The sequence below is a fragment of the Nelumbo lutea genome, chromosome 5, assembly GCF_056320005.1.
Source record: "Nelumbo lutea isolate HS-2025 chromosome 5, American lotus-T2T, whole genome shotgun sequence".
In the NCBI taxonomy this organism is placed as follows: domain Eukaryota; kingdom Viridiplantae; phylum Streptophyta; class Magnoliopsida; order Proteales; family Nelumbonaceae; genus Nelumbo; species Nelumbo lutea.
In genome coordinates this window covers 31,719,524-31,745,112 of record NC_142688.1, presented here as the reverse complement: position 1 = coordinate 31,745,112, position 25,589 = coordinate 31,719,524, and the positions used below count along the sequence as shown (strand labels likewise).

The 25,589-nt window shown below is 38.7% G+C and overlaps 2 protein-coding genes across 3 annotated transcripts; both read right to left on the bottom strand.

Annotated features, from left to right (window-relative positions):
• Positions 1-10,513: 10,513 nt before the first annotated feature.
• LOC148851466 (alkane hydroxylase MAH1-like) lies at positions 10,514-12,710 on the bottom strand. The gene has a single exon (XM_088942841.1). It carries the CDS (start codon positions 12,268-12,270, stop codon positions 10,729-10,731), a length of 1,542 nt encoding a protein of 513 aa, XP_088798967.1. The 5' UTR covers positions 12,271-12,710; the 3' UTR covers positions 10,514-10,728.
• A 5,954-nt stretch (positions 12,711-18,664) lies between these two features.
• Positions 18,665-25,270, bottom strand: LOC148851465 (very-long-chain aldehyde decarbonylase GL1-9-like). 2 transcript variants are annotated; one of them, XM_088947601.1, is made up of 3 exons: positions 24,551-24,997; positions 24,144-24,358; positions 18,665-19,673 (listed from the first exon to the last, which is right to left on the bottom strand). In XM_088947601.1, the coding sequence occupies exons 2-3, from the start codon at positions 24,336-24,338 to the stop codon at positions 19,131-19,133; spliced, it is 738 nt and encodes a 245-aa protein (XP_088803727.1). In that variant the 5' UTR covers positions 24,339-24,358; positions 24,551-24,997; the 3' UTR covers positions 18,665-19,130. The 2 variants fall into 2 exon arrangements, with proteins under 2 accessions (XP_088803727.1, XP_088803726.1); XM_088947600.1 differs by having other exon boundaries at positions 24,144-25,270.
• Positions 25,271-25,589: the final 319 nt, after the last annotated feature.

Here is a 25,589-nt window from a genome sequence, read left to right as displayed (position 1 = left end):
TTATTTTCTACTATATATTATTTTTATTATGAATCCTTTATGATTTGTTTTGTATTGTCTTTCTCTACCTAAATAAACATACACATACACACTTTATGCGGGAATATGCTGAGGATTAGATTTTTATCCTGTCCATCCATTCCAAGGAGATCAACTTTGATCAGGGCAAGTCCGTGCTCACACCGTCTCACTAGTCTCTTGCAATCTTGTATCAGGAATATCTTCCAATGAAATAAAGCATATAAGTATGGAGATGTTTTTAATGCAAGGCTGTAAAGGCTGCTTGAACGGGTATTGTCTAATTCCATTCCAAGACCCTAGATAAGTACAGAGATATTCCCAATGCAAGGCTGTAACAGCTGTAAAGGTTGGTCTTAAATTTGCATTCATCAATAAAAGTTCTTAGTATTTTATAAATTGGGTTGTTTTTTCTTTTCTTCAATTTTCTATGAAGTCCATTTCCACGATCCTTGGCAGAAATGCTGAATTATATCACACTGACTATGCTTGGTTTGCAATTTTGTTAAGGCTCAGTTTGAAAAGAGTGTAAATACAAATATGTACAATGCAAATACATACAAAAAATACAAAATACAAGGTTTTACACTCTACATATTTGTATTTATACTCTTTCCAAACTGAACATAAGTGATATTTCCAAACATGCTGAATCTGATGAAATTTGGTAGATAGGCATTTCCAAGACATTATCTAGGATTGTTCTCTGATTAACTAACTAATAAACACAACAAAACAATTCAAATAGATATCTAATCATCACATAATGGAAGGCAATCCACGAAGGCAGTATAGCTGATGGGGCTTCATCTATATTTATTATTCATCATGCATAAATGGTTAGACTTACCAAGGAATAGAAAAGAAAAAGATGAAATTTCTTCCTATCCTTCAGCACAAGGTTTAGGGTTAGAATGGTGACAATGTGTGACACCACTCGCATCAACATCATGCATTAGGAGTTTCTAACTTGGACTGCAATACCATTAAGAAATCAATCATTCATCCAGTAAGGTTCTAACTTAAGGCTTTTCAGCGCTAAATCCACCTGAAGTTGAAGGCTTTTTAAAACTCATTGGATGAAATCAATCATTTACCCATTTATCCAAGAAAGTCTCACTTAGAATACAACACGAAACCCAACAAGGATGCAGAGGTAGCAGGTTAGAATGTCAACCATTTCTAGAAAATTCTCACACCTCTATCTCCTAAAACATGCAGATTAGCTATTCAACTTTCCCATCCCCACCCCCCTTGACACTTTATTCATTCTCATGATGATATCAAGCATCATATTTAGGCCTTATGAAAAACTAGCTAGTTTCTTATATTAGAAGTTTCTTATGGGGTCTGGGTTGTGAACCTATGTTTGTAGCCTTAGCTCTCCCTCCTACCTATGAAAAGACGACAAGAAACATGTTGAACATTTCTTTGGTAGGTTCACATAAGTTTATATTATCAATTATTTTATTTCTGGATATAAACCACCATGTTAGCATTATGTACTGTATTTATGTCTTTAGTTATTTTATATAAGCAAATATTCAGAGTTTTCAGTGCAACAGGTTTCATATAGTTCCTTTATTTATTTATTGAAGCTATGTAGATCTGATGCAATCTATTGGACATTTTGGTTCAGGTTATAATTTATGCGGTGCTGTATTTAAAGCTGAGTAGAGCTTGGATGTCTGTTGGAGTCAACAAGGAGAATAAAGCACAAAGATTATCAGATATCTTAAATTTTGATAGAAGTAGAAAGAAAGGAAGATGTGTTATATTATTTGACAAATTGATTTTTTTAAGTCCTTGTATTTTTTATGTCAATTGGATAGTGTATTTGAATAATTCTTTTGGAAATAATAATAATTAGTTTTTTTAATTTAATACATTAATTTTGTTTCAAATTACATTTTTATCTAAGTTATTTTTATGTATCAATTGTCATGAGTTTGAATAAGCAGGTATCGAAGTGATGAATTAGTAAAAGTGCTAGTGCAAAAAAAAAAAAATTGTTGGAATAAACCTGATAAAAATATATAAAAAAAAAATCTAAGCCGGCGGTCATCCAACAACCGGCTTTGACATAAACAATATCTCATATAATACCTAAGCCAGCAGTCAAATAGCATCTAATCCGACAGTTTGGAAAAAGCTAAGGCGGCAGTCTTTTAGGACCTAAGCCGATGGACTAACCCGGTGGTTCCGATAGACCGCCACTTTAGAGCAACTTGAACCACCTTCGACTAGCCATCAAAGGTGGCGGTCATTTCAACCTAAGCCAACAGTCCTGATCTAAGGCGGCAGCTTCTTAGGGGGTGGATGCATGACCGCCGCCTTTGACCTAAGCTGGCAGTCATAGGACCGTCGGCTTTGACCTTTTTTCTTGTAGTGTGACCTAACCAGTGCTGACTTGCACTTGTAGGTTGAGTATGTATAAAGTATAAACCCTCTTTGTTTTTTTTTTTTTATTATTTATTATTTTCTCTGATCATGAAATATTAACAATAATGAGACATAAGATGTAGGAGAGCAGATGATCATTGTCAGGAATTTTGTCAATGAAATGTGGAGGTGAGGTAGCCTTTTTCTGTATTTGTGTACGTCATATAAACGTTTAATTTTGTTTTGACACTTTCAAATACTAATAAAGATGTACTTGCATTTTCACGTGGCATTATAGCTAAGACAAAACTATTTATAATTTCATGGACAGTTTTTGAATAGTTATAAGTGGGCAATTTCTAGATAATTATAAGTGGACAATTTCTAAAATGAGGATAAAGGACATATATGCCCTTTTTATGCCCATTGTATGTTTAGGCAAGGGGAATAGAAGACATCCAATGAAAATTCCAGAAAGAAGGGGCATTCGCTCTTTTATAGGTAATATAGATGATTTATTTTTCTATAGATAATTTGTATATTTATTTTCTACTATATGTTATTTTTATTATGAATCCTTTATGATTTGTTTTGTATTGTCTTTCTCTACCTAAATAAATATGCACACAGACACTTTATGCGGGAATATGCTGAGGATTAGATTTGTATCCTGTCCATCCATTCCAAGGAGATCAGCTTTGGTCAGGGCAAGTCCGTGCTCACACCGTCTCACTAGTCTCTTGCAATCTTGTATCAGGAATATCTTCCAATGAAATAAAGATATAAGTATGGAGATATTTTTAATGCAAGGATGTAAAGGCTGCCTGAATGGGTATTGCCTAATTCCATTCCAAGACCCTAGATAAGTACAGAGATATTCCCAGTGCAAGGCTGTAACAGCTGCAAAGGTTGGTCTTAAATTTGCATTCATCAATAAAAGTTCTTAGTATTTTATAAATTGGGTTGTTTTTTCTTTTCTTCAACTTTCTATGAAGTCCATTTCCATGATCCTTGGCAGAAATGCTGAATGAGATCACACTGACTATGCTTGGTTTGCAATTTTGTTAAGGCTCAGATCAAAAAGAGTGTAAATACAAATATGTACAATGCAAATACATACAAAATAATTCAAAATACAAGGTCTTACACTCTACATATTTGTATTTATACTCTTTCCAAACTGAACGTAAGTGATATGTATTTTATATCCATTTAAGTGATGTTTGTATTATTGTTTTTTCTTTTTTAATACTTGAAACACCACCACATCATTGCTACCTAGGCATTCTGAGTTTAAATGTGGATATTCTGTTTGGTTGAGACTGTTTTGACTTAAAACAGCTATAAATTCTTTCTATTAAAACATCAAGGGGTGTTGAGGAAAACATCAAATTGATATTTCCTTCATTTATTATTTGTTTGAAGAAATGGTCCAATGACCTACCTCCTAATTGGCATCCTATGAGGCAGTTATTGTATATTAATAAATATGGATATACACCATCAAATGCCCATAAACCTTAAAGTCCACACAAATTTCATGTATTGGAATTAATACAAAATACGGAAAAAATTATAAAACGGAATTTTGTAATAAAGAAAATACAAAGGATTTGATCTTTTTGATTCTGCTTGATTACAAGAAGCTCTGATTGACAGTTGAATTTGGTGAAGATAATATTGGCTGTCAGTATAATTCTCATACTTATTGAAGAATCAAGAAGTGCCTTTTTAATGAGAACTTTAATTCAAGTATAAAGTAGAGAGACAAGAAGCTGTTTTTCTTTCTTTTTCTTGAAGTCGCAAGTGTTGTGGCTTGCAATTCTCTAAGTGTTGATTTGTGAGAGTGAAAGAAGAGCTCCCAAATGTGTATGTGAGACTGAAAAGGAGAAATCTCTCTCTCTAAACAATGCTATCTATAGCCTACGATTAGGGTTGTCACGTTCATTTTATTAACCAATCCCATATGTATAGGATGTTATGGTTAACTCCTATACATGTTCCTGGGAGTTAGTAGTTCGTCAAAGATGTCCATTTTATTACAATAGGACATGGGCTTAATTGGACTTGATACATTTGGATCTTTAAGTCATGCATCATGTCTACAAAAACTTGGACCCTGAACCTATGGGTTCTTGTTTTAATTTTAGAGACTGTTATGCAAATTAAGCCCATTTCTTTGGCTTAAAAGCTTACATGTCTTCACCTACCTCTAAAATAAAGATTCTGCTTTTGGTTCTATGTTTATAAAACCGTTAGGTCTGCATCTAGATGTTAATCCATGTTTAGTAATGAACCAATCATCTAGATGTTGATCCATGTTTTTTCATTGAAATAGGCAAGGATTTTGAGAGAAGGGGGCTTGTAATTGACCATTCATTTTTTGTGCAACAAATTTTCTCGATTTTGGGTGGTTTCTCATGGGTTTCGTGCATCCAATGAGGGATTGGGGCGTGCTAGACATTGCAACTCCGTATTTGGGACTAACAGTGGCAAAAAAACGTAGATTTGATGAGATTTTAAAAGTGGTTGTCCTTTCTTGGTTTTAAGTGGGGGGTTGTTTGATATTTTAGGTTTTTTTAAGCCTATTAGGCTCAAAATCATTGGTCCAGGTGTTTTAATGGGGTTAAGTAAGGATTTGACGTCAGTTTCCACCCACTTAAGATCCTAGGTTGGACTGATGTGGCAGTTCAATCAGGTGCGTCAAAAATGTATCTCTATAGTTTAATGATAAAAAAGATGAATCTAGTAATGAAATTTGGTGTGTTGGGGTTTTTTGGGTCTCTGAACACAAGGATGGGGTCTGATCGGACAAACATGGTCGGGAAGATTGAGATCTATGGCTGACAAGTTTGAATCAATAAGATTTGCTGAAATAGAATATTTGTTTTATGAAGGATAAAATAAGGGAATTTTGGAATGAAATTTGGTAGGTAGGCATTTTCAAATATGCCGAATCTGATGAAAGTGATGGATCTTCGATCAAAGATGTGGATTGACTGATTTAGTTTAGATCAAGGTCTTAGCTTATGGTTTTTTAATCAATGAAAGGGCCTGAAATGGAATCTTGATTTTTCAACGGTCAAATGGAGGTGTTTAGTCATGAAATTTGATGTGTTGGGATTGTTTGGGTCACTGAACATGGTGGTGGGGTCTGATTGGTCAAATAAGACTTGGATGATGGAGGTTTGTGACAGGTGAGCTTTTAATCAATAAGATTCGCTAAAACAGAAGCTAAGCTTGATGTTAGGTCAAATGAGGGAATTTTGGGATAAAATGTTGTGGGTAGATATGTGATGGAGCGCAATCCGGTTGGTCCTAACTGTCAACGATCTTGCCTCTGGCTGGAGCAAAAGGTGCCTGAAACGGGGAAGAAAGCGAGTAACCTCCGGGGAGGAACCCGGTGAGAGTGCTCCGAAGTTCAAGTTAGTATTTCCTCAAAGGCAAGATGAAAAACTAGATGGCGCAAAGTTATCACGTACCTCGTTCTTGGGGGGAAGAGAGCCTTTTATAACCACTTTGAGCACTCACTCCCAAGCTCCTGTCAGGTCGGGTATCATTACCTCCGTACTTCTGCCAGTTCGGGTGTCATCACCTCTGCTGGGGCAGACAACCACCACTGCTCTCTCTGTTGGAGCCGTCTCTGTGACTGGAAGTGGAGGTGGAAAGCGGTCGTTGAAGTGCGGCAGTCAAGCATCAGATCCCAAGTTAGTCAGGTGCGCCGCCCCAGGATACGAACTCCTTTGGTGTCAGGTATGACTGTTCAGTTCGACGGCCTGGAGACGAAGTGCTGGAGTGGTGTGCGAGGTGATATTTTGAGTTCGGATAGAGGTGTGGCCCGAACTGGCCCACTGCCCTAGGGTGGGCCAGTTCAGGTTGTTGCCCTTTTGGCTCCTCGTAAGGTTCGGGGTCAAAGGGAGAGTTTGGGCTCCTTTTGGGGAACTCGAACCGCTGGTTCCTCCTCTCGGAGCTTGCGCCTTGAGCATGTTGCCGTGCTGAGCTGTTGCTTCTACCAGGCCACCCTTGGTTGTTTCCACGTGTTGGGTGGTCAAGAGGTCGGGCCAAATCTTCTTTCATCAATTGCCCCCCACTCCTCGCACTAAGGGGCTTGCCCTGGCGCGGGGAGTTCACGAGGTAACGGGTGGATTTGACCCATACTTCGAACCGGTTGACTGATGGCGCAAAGTGTGCATTCGTTAGGAGATTTTGGGTTTCTCGAGCTCCAAAAAGTTAGGAAACGCGCCAATCTGTCTTTAAATGTTGGGAGACGTGGCAGCACGCGTTATTTCAAAATTTAAAAAGCACGCCACTGGGAGACGTGACAGCGGGCATTATTTCAAATTTGAAAAAACGCGCCGCTACTGCCTTCAATGCTGGGAGACGTGCGCCGACGCTGCTTCAGTTTCAAAAGACGTGCGGCCAGTCATGTCTCGGTCTTATGAGGCGCACGGTCAGCTTGATCGTGGGCTGTTGGATTTTTCTCGATCAGAGTTGTCAGTTTTCGGTCACTATGGGTATAAATAGTGGGGGACCCCTAGTCGCTTTTCATTGCTATTCTCCTGCGTTTGCTTCTTGAGCTTGCGTCCAAGCTTTTTAGCTCGTGTCAACCTTCCGTAGTCCGTTTGCTTTTTTCGGGTGAGTCAGTACTTTCTTCCTGGTATTCTTTTCCTCTCGATGTCTAGCTTGGACAGCTTAGGCAGTTCTTCGAGGCGGTCAGATGCAAGTTCTACGAACTAAGCTGCATCTCCCGACAACCTTAGTGAGCCTGAGGTAGAGCTCGAGGAGGAGCTCGAGGAAGAGTTCGAACCCGTAGGCCGAGTCACCTCGGGTAGTTTGGCGTCCTCCTCCCGTCAAGGTCGGATGTTAGACAAGTTTGGGCCCTCAACCATGACGCCTGAGGGGCTTTACTCCCTTATCACCCAGTTCAACCTGCCTAGGGAGTATACTTACTTTATACCCTCGGGCGACTTCCCTTGGGAACACGGTCCTGGCGTGATCGTGATATTCCAGGAGTAGCTCGTCACTGGGTTGCACCTACCTTTCCACCCCTCATCGTCGAGGTTATGAACCACTTCGGCGTTACCGTCGGTCAGCTCCACCCGAATTCTATCCATAATTTGGTTGGGACTATTTCCCTCTTTTGTGAACACATTTTGCCTTTAGACTTGGAGAACTTTTCTTCCATTCTAATTCTTAAGAAGCAAGCGGATCCCCTTCCGGGCGTAGGCGGGCGTACTACCTGTCTCCTTGCCCGGGGTTCAACCTTTTACACAATCTTCCCAACAAGGTCTTGGTGTGGAAACGGAATTACTTCGGGGTGCGAAGTGCAATGGGGTGGCCATTCCAAACCGGGTGGGGGATGACTGCCCCCGATCTTGGTGTTACGCTAGATAGGGAGACGGCGAAGGGCCTCCAGGAATGGGCCTGGCTTGGGCTAAAATGCCACCATTATCTGACGGAGGCCAAGCTCATCCAGGCCAGCCTGAGTTCAGGTAAGTTTCTTTCTCAGAGGCTTGCCTTTTGTTTTGTTTTTCGTTCTTTCATTTTCCTGATGCCGAGCTCTTTTTGCAAGTGTGATGGACGCAGAAAAGACTCGTGGTGGGAACCTGTTTCATGCCATGAAGAGGAGGAAGCAAGTTGCCAAACGGACTCATGCCGAACTGCCCCGAGATGCAGAGCCTGAGGTACCGGGCTATCTGCCAATGGATCTGCCTAGGGAGCCTAAGATGGCTCCTCCAGTACAAGAAGCGGCAGGGGCCCCTTACGCCGAGGCTGCTTATACGGGGGCTCCTCCTTACACTGAGGCTGCTTATACGCGAGCTGGGCCTTCAGGCTTGGGAGGCCAAGGCGAGTTCAGGAGCATGCTGTCGCCGAACCACGCTCTTCAAAAAAGTAGGGAGGCCGTTTACCCCAAGGAAGTCGCGGCTTGGACTGAGCTTCCTTTGAACCATGTAGCTGGGCGTGCTGCCTCTTATGCCTTGGTGGTAAGTCAACGACTTCTTGTCGGGCTCCTTGTCATTACCTTTCTCGCTATTGCTCATTCTCGTTATTTTTCCTTTTGGTAGGTGAACTCCTCTATCCATGCCTTAGCGGCCCAAGCGGAAAGGAGCTCGAGACGGGCACGAGCTGCCGAAGAGGCTTCCCGCGCTGTCGAAGCGGCTTCTCGTGCTGCACAGACCAAGCTGGCGAGGTCTCAGAGAGACACCGAGGCTATGGGAGTGGTGGTGAAGCACATGGGGGACCTGAGGCTGGACTTGCAGCATCAGGTCGAATACCTTCAAGAGGATATTAGGGAGAGGACATAGATCTTTTCTCAAGGCATCGAGGATGCCAAGAAGAAAGCTGTTGAAGATTATATCGCCTCGCCATGCTTTGACGACCTGATGGTGGGCTCGTACAGAAGGGGTTTTAAAATGAGCCGGTGGATGATCAGGAATATGTACCCCGAGCTCGACATCAACGCCATAACTACTTCGTGCATTACTCAGGAGATGGCCAACGCCGCTGATGGTGAACTAGATTCTGAGGATGATGCAGGACCCTCGGGTATCGTCAACGTGCCTTCCGAGAGTGAGGACTGAGATTGGGATTATGAGACTGTTGGAAGATTTTGATCGCGTTAGGTATGTACAGATCACGAGCTTTAGGTTCGAGGAGCGTCATATTGTTATATGCGTCGAAATGGGATCTCTGATGGACGATTGGCTAAATCCAAGAATTTAGAGTTGAAATTTTGCATGATTGGTTGTTTGAGGATTTTGTTTCATGTGATGGATTTTGATCGATGATCAGGCATGGTGATGTGGCATAATCAAGACCATCGAAAGGGAATCATGTAGATTTAATGGTGGATTTGTGGGCATTTGGGATAAACTTTGGTTTCTTAGGGTTTTGGCATGTTTTAAAGTAATTGGTGGGGTCCGATCAAACATCCAGATGAGTAAAAGAAAGGACTGAGCAAAAATTGGGTGCTAACACATAGGAAATTCACACTATAAACAAATTTAAGTCTAAGGCTCCACTAGCAAGAAGACTTGAATATACAAATATGTCCATGCAAAACCTTGTATATGCTTCGTATATACATTTTTAAACCTTGTATTTGCGCTAAATATATTTCTATTTGCACTATTCGATTCTTAAAGTCGTTACCATGCAAAATGCTACTGCGATGTTGTAAAAGATGACTTAGAGGATAGAATAGGCAGCCAATCCAGAGGGCTCCTCCGAATTGATGACTTGGATTGACCACATCATCTATTCATCGGGCAGAATATGGGAAGGACATTAGAGAAGCTCCCCATCCCTACTTGCCTTGATTAGGCAATATAAACGGCTGGGCCCACTTGGTTCACGGGAATAGGGGTTTGGAATCAGAATCCGAATGAGCCATTCCAATTCTAACTATTTGCTTGGATGGAATCAGAATGAATCCCATCTTCATTTGGTGGAATGACATTTTCCCATTTGAAAGAATGGTCATTCCCTCCCCCTCCTTTGGGAATAAAATCCCATCATAGCTAATTCCAATTCTCATTCTGATTCCTGTATGAACCAAACAGACCCTTAGTGCCTTACTAAATCTTTGCAGTGTGAGATGCATCTTGAGTAGATCATGCTGGATTTAAGGTCGACCCATTTTTCATTGACTTCAGATCTGCTCCCAACTCTGTCCCAATAAGCCATTAGAGTCGCACATCCGGAACATCTCTTCATGTATGACAATTGTGATGTTACCAATCTGCAATGGGCTGTTGGGATAGTTTTGGGAGCGTTTTGTTGGTAGGAAATCCCTATCCATTTCAATTCAACCCAAAGAGTTGTCCCCTCAACCAATCTTAAGGCAAAGATTAAGATATGAACAGCCCCAGCCAAGCATGAGTTAAACCCAAACACCTAGTATGGGCTCAGGCTGATTGGTCAGGTTATAGGCTGGGCTCAGGCAGATAGCAAGCACAAACTATTCTAATTTCTAAAATCTGGGTTGGGTAACTTGAGTTGCAACTGGATTCAAAGTTGGGACCACCCGTTTTGCTCAGCTTTAAAAAGAAATTTGTAGCAAAAAGAAAAGCTGAAATGACACATGAATCCTACTAGTATGTTGAAATGACAGTTTGGACAAGCGAAACTAGGGCTTCCTTAACCCTTATTTACTAATCTACAACATGGCTTTTCAGGAAACAGAAACAGAAGACCATAAGGCTGTGTTTGGTTTGAATGAAAAGTAAGAAAATACAGGGTGCAGATTAGGTTTCCCAACCTTTCACCTTTCTTTCGAACCAAACACAGCCTAGCTAACAGAACCAAACATGCATATGTAATAATTGGTCAGTGTTCCCATCTTTTGGTAACCCTAACCATCAAACCATGCTTCATATGGAGAATTATAGAAAGATTTGGAGACACAGGGTGACCTTCTATGACTTCAACGTGGTAGTTGTGGATGAAGGCAGCGGCAACAACCTTCATTTGAGTGAAAGCCACTTCCTTCCCTAGGCAAGTTCTCGGCCCGGCATTGAAGGCCAAGAACTTGTAGGATGGCTCATGTCTGATTCGTCCCTTCTCTGAAATCCATCTCTGTGGCTTGAATTCTAAGCAATCTTTGCCCCATACACCTTCCATCCTTCCCATTCCATACAAAGAAAACAAGATCTTTGTTCTCTTGTCGACTCTGTGACCACTGGGAAGAACGTCCGGACAAACTGGGCTCTTGTGTTCAAATGGTACCGGTGGGAACAGCCTTAGAGCTTCACACAAGGCTCCATGGAGATAAGCCAAGCCACTTAGCTCTCCAGCATCAAATACCCTCCATTTCTCTGCTTCCTCCGCAGGCAAATTCGACTTGAGCTCTTCTCTGATTTTCGTTTCAACTGATGGGTTCTTTGCGACAAGCCAGAAAAAACAGGACAGAGCCGCGCTCGTGGTGTCTCGCCCTGCAATCATGAAATTCAACAAGGTGTCCCTCAGAAGCTTGTCGGACTTCAACCAGTCACTACCATAATCATCTTCCATATACGATGTCAATAAATCAATGCCCTCTTCTTCGTTCTTATTTGTTCTGTTGTTCAGCTCTTCTCTCTTCAATGAGATGCAGTGAGCTATATTTCGGTCAAGTGTCTTCCAAGCTCTACTCATTTTCTTCTCTTCTCCAATCCCAAGCCACCTCTGTAACTTCCAGTAGCTCTTGGGCACAATATGACGGAAAAGGATTGCCTCCTCGACATCGTCTAAAGCCTTTGAGAAAGCAACATATGGGAATTCGACGGAAAGACAACCCGGGTCGATGCCAGAAACCAAAGTACACGTACTATCAAACGTGAAACGCTGGAATACATCTTGCAGATCCACAATCATGCCTTGTTCAGAGACATGGTCTAGAACGGGAATTAGCCCTTCCTCCACATTCTTCCGACTTGTTCTCTCCAAAAACCGGCAAAATCTCCGGCAACTGATCAACCCATGAGCAACTTTCCTTTGGGTTTTCCAAAGATCAGAATCCGAATTGAAAATTCCATCCCCAAGAACGTCAAAAATATTTTTGAACTCTGGCCCCTTAGGGAAATTTGAGAAGTGTGTGCTCATGATGTAATGCACGTTAGCCGGGTCACACGTCCAGACCATGTCCATGCCAGCGAGCCACGGGCCTCTAAACGTGAAGGTGTACCTGCGGCTTTGTTCCAGGAGTTTGGTTGTCCAGTCATGGACATGATGAATATTTCGAAGGAGGGAGGGAAGCATTCCTAGAACCGGCCAATCTGGCAAAGGGCTGTCGTTACGACTTAGGCGACGGAGATAGAAAAAGCACACAACTGCTAAGCTTAGCAGTAACATCTCGAAGTACCCCATCCCCATGAAAGCCATGGACGTCATTGGAACTCTCTCTCTCTCTCTCTCTCTGCAAATGATTCCATGTTCTTTCCAACAGACAACGGTACTTAACGTGATTACTTAGACATACTCTAACCACCTAATAAATAAGTAATTAATTCGAAGAAGTGTTAGTAAAAACGTTAAATATTATTTATACCCCGTGGTTTGACCATTCACTTTGTGTGATAGGGGCCATAGGGGCAAGGCAGGCGTAAGTATCGAGGGGCGATGCTAAGTTCAAAAGATTTGGAGTTTCTATACATCAACAGAGCACCCCCATAGCCACTTGAAAGCTAAGCAAAACTCTGTGAAATATTTCTGGTCTCACCAAGAGATGATTGTATCTTCTTTTGCCTTGGATAAATCTCTTCTAATCTAATACAATGGACAAGTAATGTGCCATTGTCTTTTTCATCAATAACAAATAAACAATGTTCTTTATCGCATCATCACAGTGTTCAAAAGATTGCAGTCGTATAACATTTGGCTCTGAATAATCAACAGCAACATGCCAAGTGACTCTGTAATGTGGTTTTGTTTCTTAGTGTTGTTGTTATGTGTAAATGTTAAACATAACAAGTTTTAGATAATTATCCCTAGTAACAAAGATTGATACCAGCCTGATAGATCTGTTACATTAACATCTAACACTCTCTCTTGGTTGACAGTTTGGACTCCGAATTAGGTAAGTCGCTTAGGTGAGCTATAAAGAAAGAGAGAAAAGATCAGAGTATTCAGGCTGCTTTACCCAGTGTGAATACTCCGATGAAGTTGGAGGTGAGACTTTTATATAAGTGAGCTGTCGTGATCTTCACGAAACGCATCCGAGATCTATAACCCATTTGGTCCGGAGGTGGTTTAATGCCTGGAGGTGGACTCCACATAAACAGATAACATTTATTCAATCCCGTCCAAAGCGGGCTAAGTGATAACTAACTCTTCCAACATGGCATCGTAATCCCATAGAATCTAGAGGTGATAATTTATTTAAGGGGGAAGTTGCTTGGCATGTCAAGCAAATCACTAACCGTAGTCAGGTCATATCGATAGAAGCAGGTCACCTCTTATGCCGAGATCTTGTGTAATCATTTATAGCTTGGCCTACTAGAATGGTGCCAATGTCATCAATGCAATTATGAAGTGTCCAAAGTGGTCTTAGTATTTACTTACAAGGTATCAATTCACTGGTTGGGATTACTCTACGTAGCCCCTTCTTTCTTCACTCGACTTACAGCCCAATTGATGGATGAATGAGTATGCCACTCATGCTAAACGACGAAAGTGTAGCACTCGCCAAATCTACCAATCGTTTGGACAAATTAGCCGGCCTGTCCTTATACGGCATGACTTTTACATGTATTAATTGTCAAATGGCAGTATCTTTTTAGCATGATTGATTGATAAGGAAGATATTTCTAATGCACAGCTGTAAACAATAATATATTCATTTACAAATTTTGATAAATAATACTTGATTGGCTATCACTTTTATGATTTCAATTGAGATATTATATATTTTTTATGTCATAATTAAACTCTAATAAAAATCATAAAATTAAAAAATTTTCAACTTTTAAGTGATATAAAATGTGTAAATGGATTTTGACAAATTATTAATGAAAGGGAGATCTCTGTCCAGGGTGGTTCAGGTCCATTTTGAAAAGAGAGGGGAGGCCATATTAATAATTGCACCATTTTCTTTATAAAACAGATCAGAGGGCTTCTTCATAAACCTCTACTAATAAGGTCGTTACGTTTACTGAGTCGTTTGTGGGTTTTATCATCCATCATGGTAAAAGTGAAGATGCCACTCGAGAGGAGGTTCAGCTAGGGGTGTCAGTGGACAGGTTTTGGATTGTACTACATCCAAATCAAAATTAAATTGGATGGATAGGAGGGACCAATAAGATATATTGAAATGGACCAGTTTTAATGGTTTAAAGTATTTATTGGATTGTCCGTTTGTATTGGATTTATGTTAGATTAAGTTGGATTAAACTAATATCTGGTTTATTCAGAAAAGACAAGGATTCAGAAGTTAATAGACTAGGTTTGGGAATAAAAACCAATTTAAACAGACTGGACAGCCCACATTGATTTGGACTGGTCCAAAATAATCCCAAGTATTGATCGGATTGGATTGGGCCTGCCCATCTGTAATAGACTCATATTGGACTGAATTGAATTGGACCAATCCGATTCAATTGACACCCCTACGTTCAGCCAATGCCTATTGCTCATTCTTAGTGGTCAAAACCTCAATTAAGTTTCATTAGGGGGCGTTTTTCTTTTGGATTTTGGGAGGGGAAAAGTTAGTAATTAGAATAGTAATGCACGACCATCATACTGTAGGTGCCAGAATAGTAGTGCGAGATCATCATGATTGTCATTGTTTGTCATCTCATTTTGAGGGCAGTCCCTTTGCCAATACGTCCTCCCATGGAAGAAGCTGAAGCATAAGGTTCCTTTTATGGCGTTGAGTTTGCTTTGGAACTGTATCTCCAATCAGTGATGATCGAAGGCGTTTCAACCATAACCAAGCTTCTGTGGGTGGACTCTTCTGAGCCACTGTGGTCTGTGGTGCATTAGCACCGTTGTTGCCGATTGCCGGAGCTTAATCTTTCACCTTCTCTTTGTCTTGATATCTATTGTTCAAAGAACGGCAAACAAGGCGGGACATCGAGTTTCTTGAGTTGTTACAACTTGTTTTGGGCCTTGCACTTGGTTGTTGTGCCCTAAGTTTTCTTTCTTGCGTTGTTGATTATGATCTATTTGAACCAAGATGATTGAATGAATTTGTGCATTTGCAATTGAAATTAATGCTCAGTTCGGAAGGAGTACAAATATGTAGAGTGCAAAACCTTATATTTTGTATTATTTTTTACGTATTTGTACCATACATATTTGTACTTTGTATTATTTTGTAAGTACCTATGCTATATATATATGTGTGTGTGTGTGTATGTGTGTATTTGTATTCTTTCTAAGGAATACAAATACAAATATGTAGAGTGCAAAATCTTATATTTTGTATATATTTGTACTGTACATATTTGTAATTGTACTCTTTTGCAAATTGAGCCTATTACATATATTTTGTATTTATAAACCTTGTTTTGCACTTGACATATTTGCATTCCTACTCTTTTCTCCCTTTTTTTTTTTATTAATAACTTCTCCCTTGATCCCTTTTTCCAGGATTCAATTCCGCATTAACATCGGAACAAACCAGCTAAAACACCAACAAATCAGCCCTCGTTGGTGTAAAATACAAAGGGTGTCATTTTCATAAACTTTACATATTCGTACTTGCACTCTTCCGGCATGGAGCCTTAAATTAAGGCTCTCCATACCTTAGTAGATGTCAATTCGGAATCAAGATCCCCTGGAATTGCCTATTCCCCTTGTTTGGTTTAAATGGGAATTGTAATCAAATTTCATAAGAGTCCATTACAGATGGAATAGGCCCAATCCAATCTGATGAATACTTTGGACCATTTTGAATCAGTCATATTTAATGTTTGGACAATCCAATCAGTTCAAATGGTTTTAATTTAGATTGGTTCCAACCCAAACCCGATCCATTGACACATGTATTCTTATCTTCTATCAATGGACCAAATATTGGTTCAATTCAACCCAACCCAATATAAATGCATTACAGATGGACCAGGCCCAATCCAATCCAATAAATACTTTGGACTATTAGGTTTGGACTGGTCCGATTCAGTATGTCTTATTGGTCTGTCCAAATTGATTTTGGTTTGGACAGGGTCCAACCCAAAACCGGTCCATTGACACCCCTAGGCATCGGGTAAAGGAAATAGGGTTTGGGGGTTTCATTAGTCCTTTTTCTTTCTTTCTTTCTTTTTTTTTTTTTTTTTGACCGGTTGGAATGAGATTCTCATTCCCAAGGGGGAGGCTGGAATTACTATTCTCTCAAATATGGGAATGCCAATCTTCCCAACCAAATTACCAGAATCAAAATGGGAATGCCAAACCATATTAAGCCAAACCGGAATTGGTGGTTTGATCTGGCTTGGCCTTAAAATAGTTTGGTTTGGTCTAGTTTTCTAAATTTTAGAAATCAGACCAAACCATAAACTTTATAAAACCGAATTATTAATGTATGTAATATACATATGTTTAAACATATGTATGTATGTATTTAACATTTCATACAATTTTTAATTTGTAATTAGATGCCTAATAATAATAATAATAATAATAATAATAAAGAAGAAGAAGAAGGCAATTGATATTTGAATTATATTTGTTATTTATGTGGGTATGCATGTTATTTGGGCCTCCTAATTGGATTAAGCCCAATAGAACGGCATAAACCGTAATAGAATTGTTTGATTTTGTTTGGTTTGATTTCTATAGCAAAATGGTTTGATTTAATCTAAGAATTTTTCAAACCATAATTTACTGGTTTAATATGAGATCTTCTCCAAACGATACCAAATCGGACCATAAACACCCCTATGGGCCATTCTAATTCCAATTCCAAAGCCCTATTTCTACAAATCAAATTACTGAAATCAGAATGGACCATTCCAATTTCAGACCCCTATTCCCACAAGCGAAACGAACCCTTCTATTTTGAATGGCTGTTCGGACTAAAAGGATCCTTGGAGTCCATGGCTTATCTTAATAATGTTACTTGATCAAACTAAGGACAGTTGTTAGTGGGTGATACAACTTATAATGTTTATCATCTCAATTTTAATTTTTAATATGAAATAATTTTGATTGATAATTCGAAACCATTTGTTCTATTTTCATTTTTTCCTCATTTTTATTTGATTGAGTAATCAAACCGTTATACTAGCGATTCAATGACATAAATAGCTTTATGTCTGGTTTTAGGTTAACAACATTCGATATGATTAGACATGAAAGACTGTTTGATGGTAATGAAATCCTGATCTAAAAAAACAAAAATATAATAAAAACTTCTGCTTGTTTTTACTTCTCCGTATCTATAAAAAATAAAAAATATATATATACCAGCTGAGTAGGGGTGGATTCGAGCCAGTTCGCCAAGGTAGTACGAGGTTCGAGCTTGAGCTCGAGCTTGGTTTGAGCTAGAACCTTGAGCTCAACTTGAAAAAAGTATTTTATAAAAATAATATATATATAATATTTTTTATTTGATACTTAAAAATTAAAAATTATATTGATTAGTTATTATTATATATAAAAATAAAAATATTATATCTATAATATTCTTATTATATATATTATTTTCTATAATTTATTATTATTATTATTATTATTATTATGTAATGTATATACGTATGCGTGCATGTATGTATGTATGTATATATGTATGTATGTATGTAGCTAATCGAATTCAGCTCGTGGCTACCCCTAACTGTGATTGAGATTGGGGCTTAGTTCACATGCTTGAAAATTAAGGCTCAATTTGGGCTGTGGAAAACAAAACTGAGCCAAACAAAATGTTTCAATAAGCATGTGCAAACATTGCATTTAAAAACATTGTGTCCAAAGCTCGATTGCACAAAGCCTAAGTGCCCATTTAAGAGGGCTTTCACACAGCAAAATTTGGCCTTACAAGGTGGGTATCACATGAAAAGCCTAGAAGCTATATTTAGCCTAGAAGATAAGAAATTGACTTTTAAATAATTAATTTTAGTAGCTTCTTCGAAAAGTTCAGTCAAGGCAGATGAAACCCTCCTAGATAGACTATAAAGCATGCATTTGGTATAGCTTCCCTGTTTGATTTGTCTATAAAACCAAGAAAAGTACTTGCTAAACTGTTTATTGACAACTAGACACCACATCAACAGAACAATGAATAAACACTTAACCATTGAGGAAAGTATTAAAACGAATCATCCTCAAATGGTTATTGCACAGATAAATCAAAACCCTCTTTTGTGAATATCAATACGTACGGATGAACATGATGGGAAAAATATTGATTCAGTGATGACATGACAACGTTTTGATAAACACTTATCACAAAACACCTACGGAACAAAACATGCGCAAAATTAACCCCCTTGCTTAGAAATCCCACCCAAAACTAATAATTTATTTGCACTAATGCAAAATGATGGTGGTGCAATTGATTTTGATGCAAACTATGATTTTTTTTTCCAAATTTATCTTATTTTGTTTGATTATAGTACAAATAAAATAAAATAAGACCTGAAATAAAGTAAAACCCAAAATAAAATCAAACCATTTTTTTTTCATTTGCACTTCCAAAATAAAATTGCACTGAAACCAAACACAGCCCAAACAATCATGTGTTGTCCGTTCAAAGATGCCATCTTAAACATGAAAAATTCCCTGGCAATAAATCAATCGTGCTAGTGGTTAGTGAAGATGCCTCTTGGAAAAAATATAATAATGGTCATAATTTGAGAAATATGAATCCCTTCAGCACATTAAGCAATAACCAATAGGTCTCCCAAAGTGGGTACATCAATCCCCACGGCAAGAATTACCTAAAAAAAATCCCCACAGCAGAAACAGCAGCATTCTACCCATAAATATACTACAGAACACCATTAAAGTACAAATCCCTGGCTAGTTGGTGAAATACTACAACATAGCCAACTACACAAAAAGGAAAGGAAAAAAAAAAGAAAAAGAAGGAAAACAAAAGAAGAATCACTGACAAGCAAGGGCAAAGAAACAAACTAATTCTACTAATTCAAATTCAATGACCAACAACTAACGCTAAAATACTCCAACCAGCCAGAGGATAGTTGATGCCACTATGAGGAATTTCTGTATCAAGCAGAGAAAAGGCTGCCTGGACAGCAACCAATGAGCATGTAAATATGGGATTCTTAGAACTCAAACGGTTAATGATCAACACGCTAATCTTTCACTGCCCTTGCTTCAAAACCCCCTTCTGGGCGTTTTACAAGATCGTAGGGCATGTGGGTTCCAAGAACTTTATCCCATATTGGGAAGAATGGCTGCGAATAATTGTATTTTGCACCCTGCAGTTGATGGTGAATGTCATGGTAAGCAGTGTTGTTCTGGAAGAACAGATGGAAGATGTTGCCAGGCAGCCAGAGTCCACAATGATCATCAACTGTCTTAATAACAGCGAAGCAAAAAAAGATCACAGCAGTCCGTGCAGTCATTCCAGATGCCAGAAATGAAAGCGCTCCTCCAAAGGTGTCAAGCAGAAGACCCTCAAGTGGATGATTGTAAAGGGCCCCAATTGCATAGGGAACTACCAACCTATGATGTTGTGAGTGGATATGGCGATACAAGAACTTGTTCTGGTGCATGTAGCGGTGAACAAAATACTGCCATGTGTCCATGACAAACATTGCAACAATGATCTGTATGAGTTGAACCAGAAGGGAGGGCTGAATTGTGACCCCAGGTGAGCTTGCCTTTGAAGTCAACTACACCGAAAACCAGGAAGCAACCATTATCAACTTGTGTAAGTCGTTTATCAAAGAAGATACAGAAATTCAAGTTGTATTGAAATAGTTTAATATAAGATTTTGTGCAACAGAACGGTTTTCTCTTTTCATTTTTTTGGGTGACGGGTGGGATATTCTTTCTCACCAGGACAACAACAAAGCTTATGCATATAGATTTACTTCTGACCATGAGCTAAATTTTCTGGGGAAAATACTTAACATACAAATTCACATATCCATCTTACACAACACATCTGGAATATAATATCTAGGAGCAACCAACACGGCTGCACTGACATTTCGAAAATCACATGAAATGACATAACATTCCAGATTTATTGGTCTCCACCAGTCCCCCTAGTAACCCACAGCTAGTTAGACAATCCTCGAACTCATTTTCTAATCTTCAGATTTATTGGAATGATGTATTCCATCTAGAAGCCAAGGATCTAACCTCTCTAGTTGTTGAAACATTCTGAGGCCTCAGCCTCCATTTTTATCCACCCCAATCACCACTCGTTAAATCACCCTCCAGTACCACCACCCAAATGTAAACAAGAGAGTCCATCAAGCAAACTCCCTTATGAGTCTAAGGACGGCCACATTGTGAAAGATGCCAGAGGTTAGGTCCATATCTAGTCCACCACTCCCAAGACTCCTGATAGCTGGGACTAGTTTTAGGTAATGGCCTTTTTGTCCATTTTATTTGTTGGACCAGCATTAAGGATGTGAGAAGGAAGTGGGGGTGGGGAAGGTGCTAAAACAAAGAATAGAATAGAATTGTTCAAGGTGAAAAAAAAAACATAAAGCCTTTTGGTGAAGATGGCAAAGAGTTACAACAAATTGCCCGGTAGATCCCATCAAACACCAAAACCACACCTGTAAACAATTTGTTTTTTCTTTAAGCATTTAAAGAAATGGAAGTTTACACACATAAAGTCGCATACAGTGTTATCATAGATAAAGAGTTCAAGAATTTTATCTTTTCATAGATCAATCAACTAAAGAGGATTATCCGGTGCTTTGTTTATCATTATTTGGAAATCGTCATATTAATTTCAACAGTTATGACAAAAAACAAAAGAACCTATAGTCAGTGAAGGGTTGAAGGACAACATAAGTTGACAGAACTAGAAAATGTTAGATGTCAGAAAACCATCTCAGTGGGAAAGTCTCCTGAAGATTGTACAGCAGACCTGGAACTCAATCCTGCCTTCGTCAGGGTTGGGGACCTGGGGGTCTTATATTCTAATTGTTACTGTGCAGAAATATGCACATAAAACAACAAAGAAGGCATCATTTGCAGTACAGACTAGTTTTAAAGCTGAGGTGTCTAGGGTTATGATATTGAAAAAGGATATATAAAAGTTTCCATATTGAAACAGCTAAAGTTAAGCATGTATCTTTCCCATATGCTAAGTATTTCCCAAGGCAATTTAGGTGCAATCCTCCAGGCAAGGGCTTTGCAAGAGTAACACTTCTATTAAACAAGCAATCTTCAACTCTAGATTTTCTTTTCCTTTTTGTCATTTTTACTTCTTCCCAAATTATACCCTTGATAGACCAACAACACAATTAAGTGACAGATCATGCAAAAAGGAATATTTTTGTACACTAAGAATCTGTATAAAGGGAATTTACAACCTTTCCACCTTAAGTGACATACCCCACAAAAAAGAATATTTTTGTCAATAAAAAGTCCTTGAAAATATCACCAAATATTAGCGTGAATACAGATTTTCAAAAAAGAAAACAAAACAATTAAATCATACAAAACCAGAGGGCTTGAAAAATGTATTGATAGCATCATTATAGGCAGGAGGGGGCAACATAAAGTAGAAAACTTGTTTGTTAGTTAACCAACTAACAGGCCAGTTTGCTTCTTAAACCACCCTGTTCTCATGGAATTGGTTTCACAGAGTTCGATGAAACCAATAAATGCACTCATGATAACAAAACACTATTAGTGAAGTGGAAAACTGGACAAATTTGAGAAAAACCCTTCCTGTCATGTCAGAAGTTGCTTCCAGACTATCAATGTTCACCACTATTGCAACTATTGAAAAAAAAAGAAATATGTAAACTAATGGATTACAATATGCTTGGATGGAAAATATATATGAAGAAATTCCAGTGCAACATAACAATTCTTTTTAGGAAGCATTTCAATTATTTGTCCAGATATAGGCATTTATAGATGCTTCATGGATTAACAATGAATTTTTATCCTTTTTTTTCATATCTCCAATCTTAATTCAACCAATATAATCTCGACTTTGACAATTTGCATTTCTATCCAGAGTAACTGCAAGAAACAAATTATATTTCATCAATAGACTCTATTGAGCCAAAAGAAACAATCAGACTGAAAGTATGAATCTTTAAATTTTCTAAGAAGGAAATTTCTTAATACTGCAAGTTTAGGGGATCACAAACCAATCCCAGCAGACCTAACTGCATACGATAATATATTGTATATTAGTATATTTGCCTGCACCAAGAAGGAGAAAGCAGAAGACCAAAAAACATGTAATGAAGTGCTAAGGAATGATCTAAGGGCTTATTATTTGACAGAAAACATGACTTTTGACAAAGCAAAATGGCAGAATAGGATTCTTGTAGCCAACCCTAAATAGTTGGGATTAAGGTTGAATCAACCTAGCCTAACACAACCCAGGGTCATAGGGACTACATATAAGTAAATCAGGTCATGTATGCTTGAGTTGAAGACCTATATTAGGTTGAGAGGTTGACTGTTAAATTAGTAGCATTTGGGCTTGGGTTCTTCCACACATAAAAGCTAGTAATGGCAAGTCTGGAGGCAGGGCCATGGGTTCACTGCCAAAATTCAAGCAAAGGTACCTCTTCCACATGAAAAAGCTAACCCCTTTCTAGTTCTTTTCTATATTTTTCTTCATTCTACATTTCTACTTTTTTAAAGGAAGAAAAAAATTCAAGAGTTGACATTCACATAGAAAATGTCCAATACACGATAAAAGCAATGCTGATCTAGACAAGGGATTTGTGCATCTGGTAGAAAAGGACAGGTTGGAGGGGTCATGAGAGCCCTCCAAATGGCAGAAATGCTCTATATTAATAAGAAGTTATGCCTGTTGCATCTAAACAGAATATTTTCAGCATTAGATTCAACTTATCTATAGCATCATATATAGTCCTATCCAGAAATGAATATAGAGCATCTAAATCCCCCCATATTTAGCAGAGTTTTATTGAGTTTACTCCAATTTTCTTTAGCACATTGTGCCTTGGTGGTGTGACTCCATCATACTCTTGAAAGTTTAATGTCTCTGAAGTCTGAAACAATAATGAATTAGAGTTGTATACTGAAACATGGAAGACTATTTTAAACAGCTAAGCCTCTTTCTATGCTACATCACTTACAGAAATACAAACAAAATAGAAGGTAAATAGATAAGCAAAGGCAGAACAAGCCTTTTTTTTTTTCGGAATAAGAAAAAAGCTCTTTCTGGTTTTTTTAGCTACATTTTAACTTGTCTATCACCTGGAAGAGAACCATATTCACTTTTGATGTGTATTTTGACAAATCTCATAATCACTCTAGAATATAGCCTAGAATACATTTTGTTTTTAAAATTATTTTTTATTAATTCCGGTAACAAACTTCTACCAAGACATAGAGGAATTGCAAAGCAGATAAGTATCCCTGAAATGATCCATGTAGAGAAGGCAACTGTAAGACATAATGAAGTTAGGGCTTATTTCAAATCCAGGGGTAGCACAGTTGACTTTTCCTAGTTCCGTGTTAGAGAGGCCCTTCAAGTATCTTTAAGAAGCAACTTCGCATCTCAACGTAGATCTTCATATTAACAGTTTAATGAAATTTAGAAAATTAATTATGTACCTTTCTACGTCGCCAAGAACCAAATTTTACACCAATGCCCAACTTTTGGGGCAAAAAAGGACAGAAAAAGCAAGAGATAAAAGTTGCCACCTGATGATGAACCTATCAGCTGGATTTAAACAGGGCCAACAAGACATTTCTAGACCAGCAATATATATCGTAGGCTTCCACCACTTAAATCATATGGCTAGATGACATTATGCAATGTTCCATTAGATTTCCAAGGAAAACGTTTTCAGGTCCATCAGTTGAGAGGTTTGAAATAGCTTAAAGAATCGCCAATTCTTCCATAGGCAGTCTAATGAAAGTCAAAACCGCACATATTTTTAGAAAGCAATGAAAAGGGCAATTCATTGACTTGCTAGGCAGCCAGAACTGTGATCAGAGTATCAGACTTCTTTAGCATGTGAAAAAATGTAGTCCATGAGTTTGTATTTTCACGTCATTTCTCATGTAACAGAAAAGATATTGATATTTTTGAATAAAGAAAAAAAATTGATTGAATGAAAAGAAAGAAGGAAAGAATGAACGCCACACGGTATCACGGACTAAATTCAAGTACTAACCATGAAAAGCGCCTGAGCGACAGTGGCCTGAACGAGCTGTTGCAGCAGAACACCCTTGATCACCACAGAAAGGGGTACCGAGTTCTTCTCTTCTTCCTCTTTTCTGGTATGTAACCGATACTGATCCATCGGCGGCAAGAGCTGATAAATTCCAGCGTACAACCAATAAACTACGATCGGCGCAAAAGTACCCATGGCTTCATCACTCAAATACCCTTCCCAAAAAACCATCTTTAGTTCAATAATCAGAGAAACAAAAATAAAACTCGAGAAGCGGCGGAATTTCCCAGCTAATCAAAAAGTCTGAAGCTGCGTTTCACTTCAATATCGCAGAGGAAGTAATCTGCACACAATTTTCAGCCCAAAAAACCTTGAAAGTTCAATCAACAATCAGAAACCGAGATCACCTTTCTTCTCAAGTTGAACTTCAACTGGGATTCCGATTTCCAAATTGAAGTTGCACGCGAATTACAGATCTTCCGGCTCGAGAAAACAACTCCACAAAACAGAAGGGGTTTGTCATATAAAACATTCAGATCTAGAGCACGTTGGGTGTAAAGTCGAGAATTAAAAGTGAGACAACGATGGTTGTTCTGAGAAGAGAAAGAAAGATTCAAAGTTGGCAGGACCAGAGATCCATGGCGAATTCAAAGTCAAGGAATTTCTAGGGTTTCTTCATCATAACAAGGGGCGGTTGTTTTCCGTTGGTTTGAAGAGAGGAAGTTTGAAAAAAACAATTAAAAGAAATAAATAAAACGAAAATATCTGCTCCGCCTCTCAGAACTCGGAAGTGTTTTAAGTCCTGAAGATGATACGAAGAACCCGAAAATTAAAAAATGAATCGGAGAAGTCAGAGAGAGAGACAACAGCAACAGCTATTTTCTTCTGGATTTTTCTTTTTTTTTTTTAATTTTCATTTCGTTTTATTAAAGGGTTTAGATTCAACTAGTAGATTCCAATCTGACGTCGTAAGAGTGCGTAACATGACACAGCACATCTCCGCCGTGTATTGGTAACATCTCCCGATGATGATATAAAAAACGATGATGTTATCATCGGGAGATGTTTACAATACACGGCGGGATGGGGGAGAATCTGGTGGGAGGCTGATTTTAACTCCTCTTGATATCGTCAATATTTTTTTATCAATAGACAACAATACTTACAAAAAAAGCCAAAAGGCATTCTGTTCTATCGACACATGACAAATGAACATCAGGGGTTTTGTGGGGTGACAATGGAATATTAAGATGATCAATGGTCAGCTTCTCTGGATTAGCCACGTGTACTATGTCATTTCCATCTGGTACACGTCATCCTTGGAAGTGACTTTTAACGCCACGTGGAAGATGTTGTGGACCGGAATTCGATTGTTGGAAAAAGTGGACCCCAGTTCTGTTAAAAATGAAAAGAGTCAAAAGACAGAGAATATGCGCCCCTGTTTGC